Source organism: Myotis myotis, unplaced genomic scaffold (assembly GCF_014108235.1).
Source record: "Myotis myotis isolate mMyoMyo1 unplaced genomic scaffold, mMyoMyo1.p scaffold_m19_p_10, whole genome shotgun sequence".
Classification (NCBI taxonomy): domain Eukaryota; kingdom Metazoa; phylum Chordata; class Mammalia; order Chiroptera; family Vespertilionidae; genus Myotis; species Myotis myotis.
The window spans coordinates 29,039,211-29,064,021 of NW_023416314.1; the positions used below are offsets into that span (position 1 = coordinate 29,039,211).

Below are 24,811 nucleotides of genomic sequence, written 5' to 3' on the forward strand. Positions count from 1 at the left end.
TGCAAACAACCCCTCACGCTTCGCAGCTCAGCAACCAGAGTGAATCCCCGGGTTTACCCGCTGCCAGTTATTTAAAGAACATGAGTGAAGTGTTATTAAAAATGCTTAAGGCTCCAGAAAATAACATAACTACATACACTATTTCTATCTGTGAAACCTGCTTAAGACCTAACTTAGTAAAGGTTAGCTGCGTATGGAGCCCTGGGCTGTGGGTGGACATGTCTGAGGCCACAGAATTCTCTTCTCTTCTGGTTTCACTATTTTGAATAATTAACATCTTACTAAATGCCACAACCTTCGTAAATCTGGTTCCTCTCTTAGTCATTAGTTTGTTGTCACTTTTGCATGGCCACAGAAAGTATCTTACATAATGTTATTACGTGAAGCCGGTGTCAGATTTGTAGGCCTTAGTCCACTTAGCCTCAACCCCGTGGCACTTGAGTTCCTGGGCAGTCACCTCTGGCTGACATTCACCTCATCTAATGTCGCAAACAAATACTATAACCTTCTATGTGAGTTGTGAAGGGAAACGTAGCAACTCTATTAGCTAGTATACCCCATTCTTCTTCCAGATGAGAAAACAGAACTTTTTATATGTCCGCTGAGGACAGTTAATGTCTGTTTCTCGCACCCTACTAGTGTCATACAGGACTGAATCCTCAACAAAAGAGGTGAAAATGGCAGTTGCTATAAAATATACAATAGGTAATATATTTCTTTGACTTGAAATTAGGTACAAAAACAGCTCCTGAATATATTTAAAGTTTTCCTCTGGATAAGAAGTCTAACAGATAATTGTGGGTTTATACATTCCTTTGTGTCTTTATAGAGATTTTCCTAAAATGTCCTAAAAAGTTGCCTCAAGTGCCTTAGCTGGTTTGGCTCAGTGGATAGAGCGATGGCCTGTGGACTGAAGGGTTCCAGGTTTGATTCCAGTCAAGTGCACAGGCCCGGTTAGCAGGCTCAATCCCCAGGAGGGAGTGTGCAGGAGGAAGCTGATCGATGATTTTCTCTCATCATTGATGTTTCTATCTCCCTCTCCCTTCCTCTCTGACATCAATTAAAAAATATATTTTTAAAAGTTGCCTCAAGGAGTTTTCAATCTAGTGAGGAAGCAGACATTAAATAAGTAATCACCAGTGTGATAGATGCTGGCTACACAGGGAAGGTGTCGGGTGCTGCGGCAGCATGAGCTGGGGCACCTGACCCAGTTCTGGGAGATGTCTCTCTGCTGTCTCTTGTTCCTTGGGTAGATTTTGATTTAATCTCTCCCAACTCTGAAGCACGACTCATCTCACCTACCAAAGAAAGCCAACCCACAGAGCACTGATGAACAATGTGGAGTGTACTGAAGATTTTTGTGGGGAGGACAGAGAATAGGCTAACATTGCAAACAACTTAGTGAAGATCCCCATTGAATTTTTCTCATCTCCTTTCCTGTCCTTGCCGAGTTTTCTCTGGCCAATGAAAGAATTCCCCTTTGTTATAATTAGCACTTCACATTCTTATCAGCACCGAATCGGACTGAGCTGATGGGAGCAGGAACTGGGGTTGGCAGTCTACAGGGTAGCTCTTTTCTAAGGTTTGGCTGGTTCAAAAAAGAGGACAGTGGACAGCAGGGAGAGCAGTGGTTAGTAGCCACAACACCAGCAAGTTTAGACATGATTAGAGCTGGGGCAGAAACATTCCAGGCTGAGGGGACAGTGCGGCCCCCGCTTCCTAGGGGCCCTCAAGGAGTCCACCAATCAACCAACTCATTCAGCTTGACTGCCTACATCATCTACAATGGTCTTTCCCTCTCCAGGGAAGCACACACACACACACATTGTGGGAGGGAGAAAGGTGGTCTCTTTCCCTATCCTGCCCCAAGCGCCTTCCCCCCTATGAAGTCATTGCACTATCTCCCAATGTCTCCAATCTTGCATCCTGACACCTGTCACTTAACCCACCAAGCACAAACCCACAACTTATCTGCATTCGCCGTTCTTGGAGCACATTAAGAGGTTAGTAGACAACAAATACTTTATTAGGCCTCAAATAGTATTTTTTCATGCTACACAAGCAACAGGAACTGCTTGAGTGGAAATGTTTCCCTGGCCCGTTCACAATGTTGAACGTCTTTGCTTTCATTCCCAGACTCAGACATGTCTCTCCCATCTTGCACATATAGACCCTACATTTGTGTGATTTATTTCCCCCCCTCTCCCTAAATGTGCTATCATTTAGATTATTTCTTGTTTCTGACTACTTGTCCAAATTATAAATGCCTCACTTAATTCCATCATATTCCAGGGCCCTGGTTCTCCACCAAGATTGGTGAATAAAGACTCCTGTGTCAGGTAAGAAAAAGATAAGCTAAGATGCAGAGCCATGGTTGTTTCTCTTATGTAGGAATTGACGTGACTTTGGATGCCAGGCTATTTTTTCTGTCTCGAAAGCAGTTGAGTCTTTCCTTAACTATCAAAGGAAACAATTCCATATTCCCCAAGGTAGCCAGAAGCCCAGGACACTTACAGGAAGATGCCACAAAACGGATCAATCTCTCCTTTGTGCTAACTCCATACCTCATGCACCTTCTGCTGCACTGCTTGGCATTGATTTTCCTGCCCATACTTCCTGCCGACCTGGAGGATGCTGAAGGTCAGCAGTTCCGACACTCATGGGAAGTGCTGGCTGCTATGACTGCAGGGTATTGCTAGGAAAATCAAGTCAAAGTGTGCACTGTACAAATGGTCAACTCTCATGGTCCTATGCCTTCACCAAAGCCATTTTGTGAATTCCTTCTTTTGCAACTGTTGCAGTCTGGCTGGAGCACTAAAGAATTAAATCATCATTAGAGAGAACTTGATACAGATACAGATGTTTAAAAAATACTGTCTAGATACATTTCACCTGGGTATTTTGAGATCCACAAGTCTACAGTTGAATAGTTGATCAATGAGCTCCAAATTTTCTTCTTCCAGTTCTTGAATAGCTTTTTCCAATACATCAACTTCCTTCCTATGGATTGCAATCTGTTCTCAGAAGAAGAGAGAATGGATGGTTGGTACTTATTTAGTTCTATTTAGTCTTCGATGAGAAATTCAACTCCTAAACGTGCTTTTGCCCGAGAGGAAGAGCTATATAAGGTTAATTACAAACAACACAGAAAACTAAATAATACTGGAAAAAATAGTAAATTATAACACTTTTAAAAAGAGAAGTACAGGCTTAGAGCCCTTTCTATCAGCTTCTATAGTACGTTCTTTTCCTTTAGTGATGGGGTTGTTCTGAGAAATATCAAGTAGATGAAATATTGTGCATTCATTCATTCATTCATTCAAATGTATTGTATGCCTACTATGTACCAGAAACTATAGTACACTTTGGGAAAAAGGATCTCAGCCTACTGGGAAAGATGGTGATAAAAGCAGAAAAGAGTGTGTTAAAACCATAGGAAGCTGTCCAGGTGCTGAGGGAGGAGACAGAAGAGCAGCCCATGTCTGCCAGGTGTCGGGGTCGGGGGGGGGGGGGGGATGGTAAGATGGAATTAATAGAAGAGATGACATCTAGTCTGGATCTTGAAGGCCATGTAGGGGTTCTCTAGGCAGAGAAGAGGGTGTACATTCCTGGAAGAAGGAACCACGTGTGTAAAGGCGCAGTTATTTTGGTGTGATAGATACAGAGTGGGAGCTGGGAGAAGTAGGAGAGGAACTGGACAATGGAGGAAGAGGCACATAATACTAAGAGTCTGGCTTTTGTGTGGCAGGTGATGGGAGCTCTTTGATAAACGTAGCAGGTTTAAATAACAGTAAGGAGTATGGCTAACTCAAATATGAACAAAATTCGCTGGTTACCTTGATCCATTCTTATGTGTATTTTGATAACTTCTGTCTAAAGAAGGCTTAATACTGGGAAGAATATATAGAAAAATATCTCTAGATAGAATCTTCAACTTACCTCTCTCCCCCCAAAAACTGAAAAAAGTAATCTGTCTTGAGGAAATAGGAGACAAGAAAAACAAAGAGGCTTAGATTCAGTATCTCTTGTTAGAAGTGTAACTGAGATGATTACTGAGAAAGAAATGACTAACATTTTATGTTTGTAATTGAGATTTAATTATTGCCTTTTAGAATCTGGAGGTATTCAGTGTATTGCCACATGTATACCTCTATCACATAAATAATTTATTAAATGCTTGGATTCTTACTGTGGCAAGGTTCTTACTGTGGCTGGATGCAGAAGGATACAAAAGTGAATTAGGCATGGCTCCTTCTCTCAAGAGTCTACAATCCAGGAGACAAATATGCAAATAAGGATAATATAAAACAATACCAGCGTCTTAGTAGAGTCTCAACTATTGCTGGGGCTTGGAGTTAGAAAGTAGATAATGTATTATCCACCTGCCTTCAAGAATTTAGCAAAACCATTAAATCCATAATACTAAATTACAAAGCTCGGGGTTAATGCTGAGAGAGAACCAGCTTGATTACAAACGTGAATGCCTTAAGGAAAAGTTTATAATTTTTAAAAGTCAAAGGATGAGAAAAAAAATTCTAGAGTTATAAACAGAAGGAATTAATAGAACATTTGGAAATGTTTGACCTAAGGGCTTGGCATGCTTGGGAGGCAGCACACTCAGTTCTTGGTCTCTTTCCAAAGCTGGGAATGAGGGCCCTTTTGGGGAGTGGAGTCCAGCCTTTCAAACTAAGGATATCCTGTGACATCACCGACCCCTTTAGAGCACTTTGTAAGTTGTTATCTCCTTCCCCGCCTTTTGAAATGTTAGGGAAATGAAAACGAGTTCCTTTTATGGCCAAGTAAATACCTTTAGATTTCTGGACTAAGAAAGTGAAAGGGAGGGAGAAGAAGACCATCTTTCCTCCCCGACCCTGCTCTTCCCCAAACACCCAACAAATGTACTGAGGAAGCTGGGAAGGAAAATTTAGCTACAACTCAATAGTTAATAACTTAGTCAGGGACCTAGGATCCTCAATAAAATACATGCTCTTGAAATGTTTCCCTGCAAAATCCGAGTTCGCTTTACACGTCCTAGCACTTGGCACTCTGATTGCTAACGGGATTGGATCCTTTTGTCTAGTTTTCCTGGATTTCCATTTAACTTAGTCTAAGTTACTTAGAAATTTCATTTTTCTTCATTTTCCTAATAAGCAGGCTAACTAAAACCAGGTAATGAAAGCCATGCAACAGGATGTCTCATATCCTTCCCGGAGATCTAAGTTTTTGGTTATTGCTGAGAGAGAGTGAAATGGAGAAATATTTTTAGGAGGTCCATTTGTTAAAGATCCCTGTTACTCCTTCAAAACCTTCCTCAAAGAAATTAATTCCTCTAACAAAGTAATTAGAACACATACATTGTTCTGTACCCAGGCAGTTTTCAATTCTTATAATAGTACTTATAACCAGAAATGGTTTTAATTAATTTTGTGAGTAAATTTAATAATGCTAAAATGAATATTTATTGAAATAAAGATAAATTAAATCTATTAAATTTCCTTAAAGTGATTTGCCCTTTATTACTAAGCTCTTTTTTGCTCATGATTCAATTAAACTTGGCATTTTTCCTGTCTTTTATTTCCACTGAATTATGAGAAGTGAAAAACTGTAACAAAATGAAATGTTGTAATGGCTTTGGTAGAAAGGATCAAGGCACCAAAACGGCCCAAATATAAATTTTTATAATCATTTTCTCTAAACCTAATATCTATGACATCTCATAAAATATATAAGATTTGCACTATTAAATTATTATCATTGGGATCATCCTGTTTATTTAATAAATAAATCCCTCCCTAATATTTTTTAACTATTGAGCTCACCTTAAGTTTTTTACATTAATACTTTTAAAAAGATGAAAATTGTTTAGTCATTTCAGAGCATCAAAATACAACATAAGATTGGTATTTTGGTGTCAGAAAGCATTAACTCAACAGGTTCATCTGGGATCCTTGCAAAAGGCATTTCAAAAACATCCTGGAGCATTCTTGCCATTGTCACGGCAGCAAATGCATGTGGATCTTTAGAGTCCTCGATGTCCACTTTTCTCTTGGTAGTTCCAAGATCCTTTGGGTTTTTTACATCATAATAGTTACTGAGTTCCAACGCATTAACCTCAATAGGATTATAAAAGGGCCATGCATGTGAAAAGCGTTTCTTTGCAAGCATTTCTTTAAGAATCTCACTACCGTGCTTTAATCACCCTGTTCCTTGAACAGTCTTCACAACTTCATACTGTTGCTGAGACTCTGGCAAAACATTCTTCAGCACAGTTTCTCTTATAGGTGGTTTTGCAGATTTTTACCCCCATAAGTGCTGGGGAACAGTCACCTCTTTAACTACTGAAGTTGTGGAGTTTCATCTCTTTCCTCTTCACCGTCCTTGTAACCTGAGCCACTGTTTGTGAGGTAGAGTTGGTGGGTCACCTTGTGCTCTATTTGAAGGAGAAGTAGATGTTTCAGGAACTACAAAGTGACTCACTTGCTGCTTAACTACTTTTTCTGATGCTTCAGGGGACTTTTTCTTTAACAGGAGAATCTGCTAACATTCTGTTGAGTGGTTTTCTTTATTGTTTCCTTACCACCCACCTCTTGTTCTTCATGTGGTATCTGAAATAATTTCTGCCTAAACCCCTTCTCTAGTGCTTGTGCTATAATAGCAATGTCATCTCCAAACTTGTGGTATAAACAACAATTTAAAAACATTGCGTCGAAGTCTTCTATACATTCTGAAGCCTGCACATAGCAATGCTCCAAGTGTTTCTTAAGTGTGCTTAAACCCATTGGGTTCTTTATGATGGTATAATAATCAGGCAAATTTAGTTCCATGGCATCCACAGGCTGCTAAAAAGGCGAAGAAAAACTATGCTTCCATAAAGCCTCTGAAATAACCTTCTGTAGATACTGCAGTTGACTTGTCAATTCCCGTTTCTTGTGGTATTTATAGTCTCTGGTGGTACAGGGTCAACAGTAGCTGTTTCTACTTGGCAGAGACAGTCCTAACTGCTTCAGATCCTGTTATTCTAATGTGTCTACAAGTGCATGCATGTCCTCTCCCTATACAAGTACTAACCGTTGTTTCGTTATGTACGCCGCAGTTGTGGATAATTGCAGTTGCAGCCATCTTTCACAGTTTTTCTTCCCACCTTTCTAAGTCACACATGGCGGTCCCAGCAGGAAAAGCCTGTGAGTTCCTCTTGGGAAAGGGGGCTGGTCTGATCGTCCCCTTCAGCTGCACAGGATGACTTGGTGCAGGGCCAAGGGTCTTCCATCCCCGCCCGCTCTTGCCCTAATGGTGGCTCAACTTAATACCTAGTTTTAAAAACTGGGGATTCATCTTGATCAGTTTTTGGAAATAGTATGGACCATGATTTTACCAAGGCAACTTAAAAAGAACTGTCAACATCACAAAAAGCATGTTAATTTTTTTAATCCCTTGCTTTCTAGACTCATTAACTCTATTTGGTCACATGGGAAGCTAGGAAAAGGGAAGAGGAGAGAAGGTGACAGTGACATTTTCACCTCAGGTGTCTGAGCAGATGGTGCAAAAGGAAATGCAAGAAGAGAAAATTTAAGGGGACATTTAATGAGTTCTGCTTTGGCTACGTGGAGTTTGAAGTGCCTTTGGGACATCCAAGTGGGACTGTTTGGCAGGCAAATTGAAATATAGGTCCAGAGCTAAGGACACACACAAGTTAGTGCTGAAGATGTCCCTTTGAGAATCACATATGAATAACTTGCTAACAAGAGCCGTGTGTAGTTGAAGGGAGTTCTCTCAAACAATAGTGAGTTCTCGTTCACAGATGGCAGCTAAGCACAGGTGTGGTGGCTACTTGTCAGGGCATAAAGGGAATTTCAAAGTACGGTAGTGAGTGTGGCACAACCTCTGTAGCATCTTATAACATCCAGACCAAAGATGATGTGCTTGTTTCATCCAACAGCATGCTCTCGCACATTCACGCAGCATTTAAGCCATACATTTGATTCATTCCTCCAATAAATATATCTATACCCAGGGATATCCTTTCATTCAATAACTACTTAATGAGACTATTTATTGGGTTTCAGGGATATATAGTGGAAAAGTCATCGCCTGCTCTGTGAAGAGACAGATGCATAAACAGACAATTTCAACATATTTTATAAAAGCAAGAGTTACAGTGAAACAAGAGAGCACTGGGGAAAAGCACTTAAGACTTCCTGGGGGAGTTACAAAATGATTCACACAGCAATGGACAATCAAGTGGCTAAAGGAAGAGTTGGAGTTTTCCAGGCAAATGAGGGCAAGGAGTAAGGGCAGAGGGGCCAGTATGCGCAGGGCATGGAAAACGGAAGTACCCCAAATAGGGTTCTAGATAAAGAAGGTCTAGAGGTCCCCACATGGTCACATCCAGCAAGAGCCGTGTTAGAGCCTTGGAACAGGGAGACAGATGGACAGCGGGGCCGCTGGTTCCCACAGGCTCTTCAGGAGGAGGGACAGGCTGGGATGGGATGGAGAGACTGCAGTGGGCAGGGACATCTTGACCACTGGCAAACGGCTATAACTGTGGGTTTGGTTTTGGCTACAACCGAATGTCCAAAAGGCCAGAGCAGTCATTTTAGAAGTCAGCGGTGTGGGAAGCAGACTAAAACACTCCCCACACAGCAGAAAGGCAGAGGGAGCAAGCATCCCAAGGAGACCCCATAGATCTGAGCCCTTTTTACTAACACTCCCCACAAGAGGGCATGTAAGCCCCACCTCCCTATACATCAAGGGTCCATCTTAGAGAAGAGCCGGGAAGGAAAGAAAATCAAAAAGACTGAACATCTATTGGAAGGAGACCATGCTATCCCCCAAAGGCAATTTACAACAGCAGACAATGAGGTTGGAATGATCCTTTAGCCTTGCCCCCATCCCCCAGAACAGCGGTTCTCAATCTGTGGGTCGCTACCCCTTTGGGGGTCGAACGACCCTTTCACAGGGGTCGCCTAAGACCATCCTGCATATCAGATATTTACCTTACGATTCATAACAGTAGCAAAATTACAGTTATGAAGTAGCAACGAAAATAATTTTATGGTTGGAGGTCACCACAACATGAGGAACTGTATTAAAGGGTCGCGGCATTAGGAAGGTTGAGAACCACTGCCCCAGAAGGAAGTGGCATCCTGAGGAAGACCAGATCAGTTTGAAGGCATGAAGAAGCTTACACATTGGGTATATTTTGTGAATTGTGACGCCAAAAATGACTTCTGGTTACTATTGAAATTATTTATGGCATTTGTTGAGTAACAGCTTGTAATAAGATTAAGACTCCACTTGAATTTTATTTTACCTCCGTCAGTGACAGTTCCGTGCTTTTCCCAGGACTTTAGCTCATAAATAAAAGTCATTTCCAGTTCAAAGAACTGAGAAAAGGACATTGTTTTTTAACAATTCCACTCACCTCTTTTTTTAGCCAGTCGTTCTCCCAGATCTCCCGGTAGCTGCCCTTGTCAATGAACCGCACCGCATTCTGAAAGACAATTTCGCTCTAAGGACGAGTCACCGTGGCAGTTCACAAGTTTAGCACTGATGATGCAAGTCAACTTACCTGGTCGTTCCTTTTAAATTCTGTTTTGCCAATACTTTGGAAACACACCTAGGAACTTTTCGTTCCGCTGTTCTGGCTTTACTATCCTACTGCATTGTTTTTACTGGTTTACACTGCCTAAGACAGGCAACTGAGAGAACTGGACAACGGCTGTCTATTCAATTTAGTCTCTGCTGTAACCCAGTCTGACTGCCATGGTGAAATCAAATCACTAATGATCTGCTTCACAATTAAGACGGCTAAGCTGTAGTGACCAAACATTCTTCAAGTTGATGGTCAAACACAAGACCCAACCTATAGTAAAAGCACGAATAATTACATTACTAACTTTCTAATCAAAGATTTCTGCGTGTCAGTAATAACAATAGTACATATTTACAAACCTAACATATCTATCCCTAAAGTACTTTTATATGGATACCATGTTACCAATTCAATATTCAGCCACTGAAGGGCACAACCGAAAGAAGAGAAATTAGGAAAAATCTTCAAGTTCATAAACATGGACAGAAATAAGTTTAAAATATGTTAAGGGTAAATTTATCCCTTAGAGTTGGAAGATTTGCAATAATTTTTTTTCTTTAAACCAGGCTAATTAAACTAAGAGTGGACCTACTACTACATTTCCTAGGAACCAAGAACTTCTATACTTTTGCTACAACCCGTTACTTCTCAAGTTTCCTCAAACACAGAATTTCATCTGGACAAAAGCAGGGAGTAGCTCATAACTGAAGTTATTTGGATAATAGCTTAATTCACTAACAATGGAGCAGTGGTTTTCAACTTTGACCACACATTAGAATCTCCCAAACACTTTGGAAAATCCAGGAGCTCTGGCAACATCCCAGGCCAATTACATGAGCATCTCTAAGTGGGACTCAGGCACCACATGGGTTAAACAAATTTCTCAGGTGATTCCAAAATGCAGCCAAGGATATGCCACAATGGATCATAGGAAATTAAACTATGTGCTAAAATAGCCAGGTTGAATGAGGCAAACTCATTCGCGTGTGAGGGTGTTGGGTTATGCAGAGAGAAGAAAATGTGTGTGATGATTAAGAGCAATGGTCTGACGGAGAGGGGAATCTTGAATTGAATCTTGAGTCTGCCACATGCTCTGGGCAAGTCATAAAATTTATCTGTGCCTTGGGCTTCTCATTAGCAGGTTCCTACTTTTTAGAATTGTTGAGAGAGATGTAAAATGTGAGGAACGGTAAATCAGTCCTCATTATATACTGAGCATGTCTACTTAAAGCATATCTGACCTACATATACCTTTTTAATCATCTTAACTATGATCAGATCACTAAATTGTTGATTTCACCATTTTTTCATATTCAGTCAAAGTGGCCTAACTGTATGGGCAGATAAACCATTGGTCAGTTTCATAATCTTCTATTTGTGTAAACCAGTAAAAATCACCCAATAGGATAACAATAGTAAAAGAACAATTGAACCAACAGGGAAGCAGCAAACAGTTGCAACTGAAACTCAGTGAAGAACTTTAGAAAAGACCAGGCATTTATGATTCTGAAGAAGGAATATTCCAGATGAAGAGACAATCCCAGTGGGGACCTCACTGATTTAGGAGAAGTTCTGGGGACAGGGGAAGGACAGTGAGGAAAAAAAAGAGATATTTTTGCAAAACAAAGAAATTCAAAAACTTATAAGATTAGAAATTATATTTCAAATATTTTTTATATCCCAAATCTTTAAAGCTCCAGGAATATAAAGTATGCTTCGTTAGGTTTGGATATGTCAGAAAGTACTTTTTAGACAAACTATATTTCATTCTATAATTCATCCACAACTTTATTTAATAGCTTAATGTAGCCATTATTATTATAATACTTTAAAAATAAATGAATAATAATTTACTGAACTCTTGATCCTTATAAGGTACTATACTATTTAAATCATCTTATTCAATCCTTATTCTTTAAAGGTAAATATTATTATTGTCCCCTTTTTATAGATTTGAAAACTGAAGCCCAGAAAAGTCAAGTAACAAATTCAGTTTATACACCAACTAAGTGATAGAAGTGTAATTTAAATTCAAACTGCCTAACTTAAGACTTCAAGTTCTTAACTATTATAATACTAGAGGCCCGGTGCACAAATTCGTGCATGGGTGGGGTTCGGCTGGGCTGGTGGTAGGGAGGGGCTGAGGGCGGTTGGCCAGCTGGCCCTGCCCTCTGGTTGAACTCCCGGTCAAATTCCTGGTGGAGGGGACAATTTTCATATTAGCCTTTTATTATATAGGATACTACAAGGAAAAATAAGGGGGAAAGTTGTGTGTTTCTTAAAATAAGAAAATTGAAGTATACCTGTGTGGCCCATTCCTTCTTTTGGTCCAGTTGCAACAAAGTGTCTCTGATTATTCTTTTTCTAGCATCTTCTAGAGTGATTTTATACTGTTCTTTAAAAAGAAAATTAGAAGGCTTAACAAGGCTGATTCTAGATAAAGCCATGATGTTAGTAAATTTTATCTTCCATGATCTTCACCTCTCCTTTCTACACCTTTTACTCCCTGAGTTTTCAGGGTACATAATTAATGAAGCATCTAGAACCTTCAGTTAGCAGAAATGCTCCAATAATTTACTAGCACCTTAATGTGAGTTAGTTTAAGATGACATCTCTCCCAAGAACATTTGTACTTTCAAAGGATTGTCTCTCCAAAGGGGGAGCTTCCAATATTTGAGTCCTTGTGTGTCCATCTACCCTTCATATCACACAACTTCATGTCATACAACTTCCTGTCACACAACTTCTGATTCCACAACAGAAATATAAGGGAGATTTGATTACCCACTTGCGTAGCATCTTGTACCTCTGACTTCACCTAACTACATTTTCAGTGTTCTTGGCATGTGTTTCCTGGGACAGGTAGGACAAAATGAGAAGAGGAGCGAGAATGGTAGAAGAGCTGTGAAAGTCAGTAGACCTGGCTCTGAGTTAGGCTCAGAGGAAGAGAGAGGACAGAGAAGAAGTGCAGATTCTCTACCCTCTCTGGACTTTCTTAGGTCATAAATGTCAGAAGTGAGAGAGCAAAGGATCATAAAATTTGAGGCCCTGAGAGTTGCTTAGAGGTCATATAAACCAGCACCCCTATTCAAGGGAAGTGACATGGGGCTGCTTTACAGGTTGGAGAGAAGCAAAGCAGGGTAAATCAGTCCAGTTTGTTCACTGTTCATACAATAAATCATCAAGTTTTTTTGATGTCTGTGACACTATTTAAGGCACTGATAGTATTGCCAAATAAGGGACAAAACCCCTGCCTTTAAGACATGTACATTCTAGTGGGGAAGCCAGACCAGAAATATGTAAACAAGCAAATAAACATTTCGGGTGGAGATGTGTGTGATGAAGAAAAACTACAAGTCTCTATTTTAGATACGGTGATCAGAGAATACTTTTTTTTAGGAGGTAACATTTGAGCAAAGATTGAATAAAGTGAGGGCGTCACCCGTGTGCAACAGGAGGGAACTGGACCACTCCCAACCAGAGAACAATCAGGTTAGTTTTGTTTTACGATAACATCTACGTTATATTTATAAGGCCTGAAGGATCATTATTGGGAAGTCGGAAAGTATTTTCTCATACAAATGATGCTGACAATTAAGGTTGCTGGATTTCTGGGCTGGTCCACAGAGACCCGTTTAGTTACAGGATTCCGTCACTAAACAGTAGCATTGTCCCAATAGTGATGTGGAATCTCACTGCCCTTTAGGACATTGTTTCAAAGGGACAGTGTTCCCCACAGACCGAGTCAGCCAAGAGCTCTCGGGGGTCTGTCTGCCTTGCATGGGGGAGGTCTGCAGGTCTGCTCTTTATGTTTGTTTGTTTGTTTTTTATTGTTATTTAGCATTATTTTTTTATTATTGCTTAATATTACAAAGAGTAGTACGTTTGCCTCCTTTTTTCCCCCCCTTGGCCTTCCCCCAGCCTCCCCTTCCCCCCAGTGTCTTGTGTCCATTGCTTATGCTTATATGCATTCATACAAGTCCTTTGGTTGATCTCTTACCCCACCCCCCAACCCTCCCCAGCCTTCCTGCTGTAGTTTGACAGTCTGTTTAATGCTGCTCTGCCTCTGTATCTATTTTTGTTCATCAGTTTATAATGGTCTTTATTATCCATAAATGAGTGAGATCATGTGGTATTTTTCTTTCACTGACTGGCTTATTTCACTTAGCATAATGCTCTCCACTTCCATCCATGCTGTTGCAAATGGTAAGCCACTATGGAAGACAGTATGGAGTTTCCTCAAAAAGTTAAAAATGGAACTCCCATTTGACCCATTGATCCCACTGCTAGGAATATATCCCAAGAAACCAGAAAAACCAATCAGAAAGGATATATGCATCCCTATGTTCATAGCAGCACAATTTACCATAGCTAAGATCTGGAAACAGCCTAAGTGCCCATCAGTAGATGAATGGATTAGAAAACTATGGTACATCTACACGATGGAATACTATGCTGCTGTAAAAAAGAAGGAATTCTTACCATTTGCAACAGCATGGATGGAACTGCAGGTCTGCTCTTTCAGTAGTTTGGAGAGGGGGCCGTGGGCTGGGCGGGACTTAGTACCATCTGGACTTAGTACCGGAAGAACTGTGTCTCCTAACCGAGGAAAACGCTGAAGGCAGAGTGTAAACACTTCTCTTCCTCATCTTTCTATTACTGCAATCCCTGGGACTCAACAGATATTAAAAATATTTTGAAGAAAATTAAATTGGGCAAACTGCCCGTCTTTGGCAGGCAGTCTGAGGCTGCAGCGCAGGACAGCAGCCCCAAATCACCGCAACGGTCAGTGGCAGCTTTGGTGGGAGGCGAGGGGCCGTGAGCAGGGAGGAGGGGAGAGCTCCCCAAGTTGTGGAGTGGCCAGAAAGGGGGTCGCAATGGTCAGGGTCTGCCTCTAATGGAGTTGGAACAAGAGTGTCTGATGAGACAGCGGTTTATAAACAAGAGGGTTCGTAAGATTTTGGGGACTAGTCTAATTTGACATCTGGAGGGTGAGAAATGGAAGTTTTCATTCTTCCAGCCTACAGGTGCTCATCGCTAAAATCTGTATTTTTCTTACTCATTTGAAGTAATTGCTTGAGTATATTAATCTTTCCAACCTCATTTCTGATGGAATCTCTTTTTCAATTCAGGATGTAGTCCATTAGACTAATTCTGGGTATTTTTGAAACGTCTACCCAACAAAACACTAACATCAGTCTAAAAGTTGCCATGTATCAGGAGGCTAGCCGTAATAATTTTACAGACTTAGCATTTAAAAGGAACCATACAGCCCTGGCTGGTTTGGCTCAGTCACAGGTTCGATTCCGGTCAAGGGCACATGCCTGGGTTGTGGGCTCGATCCCCAGTGTGGGGCGTGCAGGAGGCAACCAATCAATGATTCTCTCTCATCATTGATGTTTCTCTCTCTCTCTCCCTCTCCCTTCCTCTCTGAAATAAATAAAAAAATAAAAGAAATAAAAGAAACCATGCAACCTGGAGCTTGATAACATGAAATATTAATTCTTTGCTGTAAATAATAAAAAAGAGATGACTGAATACTCTCCAACTAAAATTGCAACTCTCTCTGTTGCCATATTTGTACTGAAAAAGCAGTAATAACATCCAAACTCTGTTTCAAATTCCGTATAAAATTGTGTGGGCTGCTTTTCTTCTTAAAAGCAGAGTTAACCCTGCAGAAGGGAGGATGTGAAACCTCACCGTTACCCTTTGCGACTCAGATGATCAGATAACAACTCTGAACCACTCATGTGTGAATACAGCCAAAGGAGCTGGGTGTGTGTGAAAGTCTCCTCATAAAAGTGTGAGACTGTCGCCAGTGGGAGCGTGGGAGACTGTGACCTTGTGCCTTCGGGCTGCTGGCTGCTCAGGTGCCCAGTGTAATGTGGTCACTTCTCACAAGCTGACTTCCTGGCCGAGGCCTGCTTTGCATTTCCTCCTTTCTCTGTTGTGTCTAGCTCAGCGTCGGCTGACTCCTCCACAGCTTTTTGGGAGTTGGCTGTCTACTCTTCACATACTTCATACAATACGCTTTATTGTGCTGATCCTCCCCCGTGGCAGTGGCCTCCTTTCAGCCCCATCTGGAGAAAACCAAGCAGCACCAGCCCTGGACCGTTTCTTCAGGCCCAGCGTGTTACAGAGCCGTCCCCGCCTCCCTGCCTCGGCGCTGGGAGGGCTACCTGAAGCATATTGGCTTGGTGTCACACACATGGGTGCCAATCTCATTTCCACTACTTACTGAGCTTGTGAGTTTGGTAAAGACAAAGAACTCCCCTGGGCATCTCTTTCCTCATCTTTAAACTGGCACAGTGACACCCAACCCAGAGGAGCTTGTAAGGGCTAGAGGCGATCAGGTGTAGAAAAGCAGGTGCTGGGACTGTGAGTGCTCTTGGAGGTCACTGAGGGACTCTCAGGTTACCGACGAGGAAACTGACATTCAAAGAAGAAATGCTACTTTTTTGTAAGTGGACCTGAACCCTCGTCTTTTAACTCACAAAGAACTTGTATGGCTCCCTGTCCTGTGCACCTGGAAGGACAAAAGTCAAAATGATCTGTGACCCTAACATCTAATGACGGGTAGTAACCCACACTTTATTCCTGGGCCTACCTCAGCTTTCCTTTCCTTTTATTGTGCGAAGGAGCCATGTCCTGAATAATCAGTCACTGTGTTTCGGTACCAATATCCTAATATCTCCTTCTAGCTAAAGCTCAGGGCAGCAGCTGGAGGTGCTTCTTTCTCCTCCTGCCCCAGGGCTCAGTGTGGCTGCTGAATGAGGGAGGGGGTGCGGGGGACAGCGGACCAAGGACGGTTTGTGCTGGGTCTGATTAGTTCTCTTCAGAGCCTGGGCTGGAGAACACTGCAAAATTGATCTGTGGGAAGCAAGGAGAGAACGGGACAAGCACACAGAGCATAGCAGAGGTGCCCTGAGAGGGAGTCACAGGCCGAGAGGTAAATGTAGGGAGCAGCCATCCTAGGGCCACCACTGATCCGATGGCCTTCACGTTCCATCTTCAGTCCTCCCATTCCTCACTATAGTGATCATGGGACATCAAGCAACCTGATTTTCGTCTCTTCCCTTTAAAATTCATGCTAGGAGGCTAGTAGCTCTGTCTTAGTAAGATACATGGCAAATCCTATAACTTTTCTGGTTCCTTTGTGAAAAGAAGAGGTCCTTCAAGCACTAATCAATATGTTCAGGTTTTTTTTTATATATAAAAATTAAACTTTCAATTTCATTCAGAGTTATGGCTATTCTCTCCTTAGCTTGGACCTTCTACCATTTCCTCTGACCTGAACTTCTGTAGCTCCTCCCCCAGGGCTGTAGGGGAGCATGGCAAGGGGCAGGAGAGCTCTCACTTGACTGATACTACCTCAAGCAATGAAAATTTTTAGCTGAAACAAATCATCCAAATGTCTAATCAAGATAATGGTTGATGGACACAGGTAACATGATCAGGAATGGGGGCAGGGGAGTGGAAGGGGCCAATGGGAAAAAGAAAGGGGACATCTGTAATACTTTCAACAATAAAGATAAATTTCAAAAAAGATAATGAGTTTAGTTTATATGAGAAAATCAATCTTTCTGCTTTAAAAATATAAAGAAATGCTGGATACAATTTTAAAACATTTTAAACATGCTAGAAAAATAACTATTTTAGAAGTATAGCCCTGGTGCACAAATACATAGACAAATCAATGGAACAGAATAGAAAGTACAGAAAGATCTCCAAATACACATGGGCAATTAAAATATGATGAAGTTCACATCTCAGATCAGTAGGGTAAAAATGGATTGCTTGATAAATGATGTTGGGACAGTTGGAAAATCATCTGGCAAAAAATTTCCTACCTCTCACACATACACAAAACACAAGTCAAAGATTTAAATATAAAACTACAAAATTTTCTCATAGACACCTCAAAAATAAAAGGCTAATGGCAAATGGGAAAAATATTTGTACCTTATAGCACTGTTAAAGAGCTAATTTCCTTAACAATGGAAAATGTTTCACTACACGATAGAAAGTGGGCAAAGTGTGTGAACTGGTTCATATGAAAGGAAATTCATATGCTTCTTGAACTTATGAAAAGATATTCACTAATGTTCATAATAAGAGAAATGTAAATTAAAGCTATAGTGAGATACAGTTTTCTACTTTTTAAAAACATATATTTTTAATTGATTTCAGAGCGAAAGGGAGAAGGAAAGAGAGATAGAAACATCAATGATGGGAGAGAATCATTGAATGGATGCCTCCTGCATGCCCCACAATGGGGATTGAACCTGAAACCTGGGCATGTGGCCTGACTGGGAATCGAACTGTGGCCTCCTGGTTCGTAGGTCAACGCTCAACCATTGAGCCACACCAGCTGGGCCAGTTTTCTACTTTTAAGGCTGGCAAACAAAAAGTTGGATAATATCACCCATTATTGAAAATGTGGGGAAACTTAGTACAACTTCTATGGAGGGCCAGGACTCTCAAAATAAAAATAAATGGGCTGTTGGGCCAGCCATTTCTCTTTAGAGAGACACATAAATGAAATTACATGACTACAAGAATACTGATCACAGTAAAATGAGATATGTACAAGGATATTCATTGCAGCATTATTTGTAATAGTAAAAATCAGGAAAAAACCCAAATCTGTATCAGTAGGTTAAAAAATTATAGTACAACAAGACCAAATAGCCATTGGGAGAATGAGGAGGTGCTAATAAGTACTGATCTAGAATGATGTCCACATTGCTGCATGAAAAGTCACACTCGTAGCATGCTGTTTGTGTATATAATATTCCTGAAAGGCTACGTTAAGAAACTGGTCACAGTGGTTTTATCTAGAGAGAGGACTGAGTGGTGGGGGAAACAGATGGAGGAGGAAGGTGTCACTCTCTGTACTTTTCTTTTGGGAGGAGAACCTTTTGGAAAAGTGTAATTCCAAGCCCAGACTAATCTGGGGCCGCATTTATACCACCTGAGGCCCTGAGCTGGGAAACTTACATGAAAATTAGTCTAGAAGCAGAGTGTTTGGACAGGCCCTCAGCAGAGGATGATGGCAACGACCTCATGTGAACCCGCTACCATGCTGGGCACCATCTCCAGCTGGGCTCAGAACTGCCATCCACCCACCGCATTCTTTCAGGCCAGCGTTCTCCCACTTGTTCTTTCCTGTGACTTTCCTGTCTCGGGGTCTCTGGTGACCCTTTAAGCCACTCTGCGACAGACAGGTGGCCTCATGTTCCCCAGAGCTAGTCCTGGTGCGCCCTCACTCCTAACGTCATCCTGCTCCATACCCTCTCCACTTCTGTGTCGTGTTTGTTCTCCAGTGTTTTCTGACTACAACTTAGCATTTGCTTGAGATTGATTTAGTTTACCTCAGGTGGATTTCCTTTCCAACATAACCCGACCCCAGCACCCTCCTGCCTCACTGAACTTACCCCAGCCCCATGCGTGGGAACATGGACACCACCCACTGAATGAAACGTCTTTGGTTGCTGGCAGGGTTTCTCCACCCCGCCTCCCCTCCCTTTTCTTCCCCTCCGCAGTTTCTTAGGTGGTCCTGGGATAGTTTCTCTGTTTCCTCCTCCACCTCTGCCCTGGGGCCCAAGCTGCTGGTGCTGACCCAGGGGAGAGGAATGGATGGTTCAGGGAGTACCCATTTTTTTTTCCCATCATATGTCTGCCCTCTAAAGTGTTTTTACTGAACTTGAACTGGTTTTGTTGCAACTGACCTGACATTTTCTCCGCATTCTCTTTCACTTTATTGATGTCATTTTGTAAGGAGATAATGAGTTTAGCATGTTGTGCACTCCCTACATTCTTGTACTCTTCCCAATATTCCTTCTCACTGAGTTTCTCAAGAAATAGTTTCTCAGCATTACTTATTTGCAAGCGCATATCTGTGAAAGAAAATCAAAACACCATGTCATTTCTGCTGTCCTTGCCACCGTTATATGTTGCCATCTGGTTTGATGAATCTGATATTAAAATGCTGTTATAAATCCTATTTTATATATATAGGAACTCTAAATTATTCAAACTATTGTTTAACTATCCCTCATGATTCAAAATCTAAAATTAAAATTTCAACTCTAAAGTAGATGTTTGGGGCTATGATTGAAAGCTACAATAGATAATTAAGCTATATGCCTAGGAACCCACAAGTTTAAATTATTCCTCATGTACAATATATGATGTCCCACACTTTTTTTTTAGTAGTAAATTGTCATTTTTCTGCCCATTATGCCTCTGGGCAAAGTGATTTCACCCTGTATCATTCCATAGTCCTTGGCAACCATTTCTATAAGTGAGTTGTTTAGCCTGTCATCTCAAGTTCATTTGTGTGAAACGATAGTGTATGATAGTCATAACAACAAGTTTCCCCCACACCCACTTATAAGACTTCAGAGTGAAAGATATGCTCCCCAGTTAAACAGGTACAGACTCGGAACCATCCCAACTATGTCAGTGTCCGCTGGTCCTGCTGCACTTGCTAAGCATGATGTGCCACTCAGTCTTCAGGCTGAATATGGTGCTGCTGGATATTTTGGAAAAGGAAGCGTTACAGAGAGGCAGGTGCCATGACGTAATGGCTACGTGGCTCATTACCACACACCCTCTTGTCTGAGAGCTCCTTGCGGCCAGTACCGCCTCTCACTCATCTCTGAGAGCTCCTGACGGCAGCTAACCCTCTCAACTCGTCTCTGTAAGCCCAGCTCTTAGCAAGAGTCTGGCACGTAGTTGGGGCTCAGTAGATGCTTAAGGAATGACAGATGCATTCCAGTCAGGCGGGAGGGCTGTTCTTCAGTCCGGAGGCCCAGGAGGACTCCAGAAATGTCTTCTTCCAAAGATGTAAGATCATAGATTTTGACACCCCTTCATAAACGGCACTTGCTATTGTCATTTGACAGTTAAGCCTTCTCTAACCCCGGTGGTCAGCGTCCTCTCATTTGAGCAGATGGTTGCTGGCTCAGCCCTTGTGCCACCATGGCTTTTGGGGGGAGTGCGAGTTGGCATCATATTACTCTACTTTCCCAGAACCCTCTTCACTTCCCTTCTGGTAACACCCTTTTCCTGCTCCTTGTCAAATAAAGTTGTTTGCATGAAAAATGCTACAATAATGAATAAGTAAAAGTTCAAGAAATAAACTATGTTTCACATACTCACAACTGAAAACCTACTTTTGCCCCACCCTGAATGTAGGCCAGTTATAGTGGCCCCTTCTCCTGACCACAGGGATTGGTCCAGGAGTGGGCATGTGTCCCAAGCTAGGCACATGCTGAGTCCTTCAGAGAAATATTTTTACTGAAACTGGTGGAAAACATGTCTCTCGCCTCCATTCTGAGGTTATAAGGATGTAAGATCAGAGGTGTCTATGGTTTGGGTGCCAGCCTCATGGGGACAACATGACAGAGAGAGCACAGGGATAAAGGAGGTGGGGAGGGCGAAAGAAGAAGAGAGAGGAGGAGAGGTAGGGAGGGGAGAGGGAGATTTTTTTATATATATAAGAACTAAGATCTGAGAGCATGTGAGGCTCTGGGGCACCTGCCTTTTCTGCTTGGTTATCTGACCATCTTCTTTATGTTTAAGCAAGTTTGGGTTAGATTTTTATCCTGGTAACTGAAAGAGTCCTAACTAAAGTTGGAAGGAAGGCGTTACATCAGTGCTTCTCAAGCCTCACTGTGTGTAGGAATCTCCTAGGACCTTGTCAAAATGCAGGTTCCGATTCAGTAGGTCTGGACGGGTCTGAGGTTCTGCATGGAAACAAGCTGAAGGTATGGCTGCTGCTTCACAAACCAGCCCAGTGGCCAGTGACCACCTGTATGTAACAGACACACCTGCTCTTTCCCCCTTTCTTCCTCGGCTTCTGTGGGCAGCTTTCTTCCTTGGACGGCACGCACGTCCAGTCCTCCTCTGCTGTGCTCAGGCATCCAGCTGGGCCCCAGCCTTGCATGACATACACGCCCGGCACTCAGCCCAAACCCTAAGCAGGCACACCTCAAGTCACTGGGCCCATTCCCTGTGGAGGCCGCTCAGTGAGCACATCAGAGGATCTGTTTTGGTCTCACTCCCATCTCAACGGACTGACGAAAGGATTCCTTCCAAACATAAGCAACACTTTCCTGGAGAGGAGCCCTGCACCATACACACCTACCACCTCATGACATCATTGTTGCCCAGAAAGAACTGGGGGAGGAGGTGGTGGATGGGGCAGTTTTGGAGACCCCCAAGAATGAAGTTTGCTGGTTAATGTTTGCTTTTGGTAACTGTTTCGTTCAAACCAGCAAATTATCTTTGAATGCATGCCTGCTCTGTGCCAAGTGCTTGGGTGAGGAGGCTCCCTGAAACACGCGGGGAAATGCAGGACATTCTAGTCCCAGCTTCCGGTACTGCTTCCTGATAGCACTCAAGTCTCTTGCCCATGCTTTCCAGCATTCTAGCAGAGGTGGTGTTGATAGGGCCCTGGCTAAAGTAGTTTTAGAAATACTAGCAGCAACCTTGGGATAAAGGAATAAGAATTAAAAAAAAAAATACAAGTGTCAAAACTGTGTGTGTAACTTACCCCCAGGAATCATGGTATTTCCTAAGCCCATGGCGAGAGTATGTCCTGGGTCCTTCAGATTCTGCACCTGTCCTCCACACTGCCTCTTTTCCAACGCGAATCCCTCTTTGCCCATCTAAATGGGGGTGAGGTGGGGCTGAGCTCGGTAGAGATCGTGGTCGGGGGAAGCTTCATGGTTATATTCACCTTATCATTCCCGTCTCTGAACTGAGGCAGAAGCCAATGAGGCCACCAAGCAAGAGAATTCCCCAACAGAAAGGACAGACCCCCACTGTGAGGAGTTCAGAGTGGCGTCTGCCAGGATATCGTCCAGTGTGTAAGCGTCAGATGGTTTTCATGTGTCTTTGGTTTTCATCCCTGCCCTTCCTCCTCCTCCTCACTTGATTCCAGCTCTCTGCCCACTCTGTGACTTCCCTCTCCTGTTCCTTTACCTCCATGTGTTTGTAGTTGTGGTGATAACGATATCCTCCAAAATATGGTCACGGCATTTTTGATATGTTAGGAAACAGCAGTGTTAATACATTCAAGACATAACTTGATTCAGCTTTATGGTAAGCTCCCGAGTTCGCACGTCACCTTTTAAGTTTTGTTCTTGGTCTCTTTCAAACTTCCACTTCTCTTTCATTGCTGTTTCGACATCCTCTCTGGTTACTTTTAATCCTTCCGACTTCTCTTCACTCAGTTCCTTTAGTAGGTTCCGTATGTGCCAAATCTGTTCATCCTTTAAGCGTCCATTCTGTCATGAAAAACAACAGCAATCAAGTACATCTGCTGAAGTGTTTACATGGATTTTCCTCAAAATAGAGGCTTACAAAGTGAGAAAGAAATATTTAATTAAATAAGGTATACAATAATATCTTTAAAAGTTTATGGAATATGGGAGACTGAAAATTAATCCCAGTAACCATTGGATAGAAAATTACATTTAGCCCGGCTGGTGTAGCTCAGTGGTTGACCTATGAACCAGGAGGTCACGGTTCAATTCAGTTGCAGCTCAATCCCTGGAGGGGGGCGTGCAGGAGGCAGCTGATCAATAATTCTCTCTCATCACTGATGTTTCTCTCTCTCCCTCTCCCTTCCACTCTAAAATCAATAAAAATGTATTTTTAAAAATTTGTAGATAGTCTTTTTTGGACAAAAGCCCCCCCTCCTCAAATAACATTTCAGTGTGGAAGTTTCAGGGTCCATACAAAGTTAATGTTTTAATAGGGGACATCCTCAGTATTTCGCCATTTATGAGATGCTTTATGGGATAAGTTTAATGACCATTTACTGCTTTCAAACTTTATTTCTCTTCGTCTTTAGTTCTTATAGTTGCATACAGCACCTCTTGGATATCCATTTTAATCTGATTTAAAAAACAACAACACATAATCTTAAACATTAAATTAGTCATTTAGCAACTAAGATTGTACTTTTCAAATAATATTTACATATTCGCACTCTAAAAAATCTAAAAGAAAACAGATACAGAAATTAAAAATAAAGAAACAATGTTTAGGTTAAAGAAGAAATTAGAAGATTAATGTGGTTTCAGAACTTTAAAATTTTTAACCTAACATTTGGCATCCTCATGATCTAAATAACACAATTCAGCCTGGCCGGTGTGGCTCATTGGATGAGCATTGACCCATGAACCAAGAGGTCACCGGTTTGATTCCTGGTCAGGGCATATGACTGGGTTGCGGGTTCAATCCCCAGAAAGAGGCGTGCAGGAGGCAGCCAACAGATGATGTTTCTCATCGATGTTTCTATCTCTCTATCCCTCTCCCTTCCTCTCTCTCTAAAAATCACTAAAAACATATTTAAATAACAAAATTCAAATGGACTTCCTTTGACACTGCAAATAATATAATAGGAACAGCAATACCCTTTTGCCTCACATGTACAAAAAAACCACACTTAAATAGATTGTAAATTAACCAATTATAAGCACTAAGTAAGATAATTTCCTAGGGTACATTTCATAACTCAAAATTTTTTTAAGCATTTGTGTAAATGTTTAATGACTATAAATAGGCTTTAAATCTTATACTCACTCTGTCATGAGACTTTTGGTTCTTTTCTCTAAGATTCTTTATCTGCACCATCAATCGTTCTACTACATTCTCCTTTATTTGCAAGCTGGTAAAAAACCAAGATAACATTTGTTACAATTACTTATCTTAGGAAAAATTAGTGAGTCAAAATTGAAAAGTTAAAATATTTGAGTTGAAATAAAGTATTAAATAGATTATAAAAACCCATGTAGGGATAAGAACCTCTCTTAAGTGATTTTGTGTTTCTGGGTATATTTTACTCAGTAAAAGATAGAGATAACTTCAGTTTTTAAAATCAATCACCATTTGTATTTCATAGTAGTAATTTTGACGCTTTCTAACTACCTTTAAATAATTCAGCTTTAAGAGACCCTAGAAAGGGCACACTGAAAACATGATTTCTAGAATTCTAAAAACATTCAGATAAAAATGACAAAACAAAGACTTTATAAGGCATGCCCATCTTCTTGAAATGGAAAGGTAAACTAGGCATACCTATTGGTTCAAGTTCATTAGTATGTCATCTCTTCTATAAATAATAAAAGCTTCTTTCCTGACACATACATTTTTAAAAAATATATATTTTATTGATTCTTTACAGAGAGGAAGGGAGAGGGA

The 24,811-nt window shown here is 41.5% G+C and overlaps 1 protein-coding gene and 1 long non-coding RNA gene across 2 annotated transcripts in view; one reads left to right on the forward strand and one right to left on the reverse strand.

Moving 5' to 3' along the window:
• CCDC83 (coiled-coil domain containing 83) overlaps nucleotides 1–24,811 on the reverse strand; it is a 40,291-nt gene that overhangs the window by 5,293 nt on the left and 10,187 nt on the right. The window contains exons 4-9 of the mRNA XM_036324765.1: nucleotides 24,194–24,278; nucleotides 22,731–22,890; nucleotides 19,324–19,491; nucleotides 11,896–11,987; nucleotides 9,422–9,490; nucleotides 2,893–3,014 (exon numbers count right to left, since the gene is read on the reverse strand). Coding sequence (XP_036180658.1) covers nucleotides 2,893–3,014; nucleotides 9,422–9,490; nucleotides 11,896–11,987; nucleotides 19,324–19,491; nucleotides 22,731–22,890; nucleotides 24,194–24,278 — 696 coding nt within the window. The remainder of the gene's footprint in view (nucleotides 1–2,892; nucleotides 3,015–9,421; nucleotides 9,491–11,895; nucleotides 11,988–19,323; nucleotides 19,492–22,730; nucleotides 22,891–24,193; nucleotides 24,279–24,811) is intronic.
• Nucleotides 2,022–24,811, forward strand: part of LOC118664560 — a 52,140-nt gene continuing 29,350 nt past the window's right edge. Inside the window, exon 1 of the long non-coding RNA XR_004970362.1 lies at nucleotides 2,022–2,339. This is a non-coding gene — a long non-coding RNA (uncharacterized LOC118664560). The remainder of the gene's footprint in view (nucleotides 2,340–24,811) is intronic.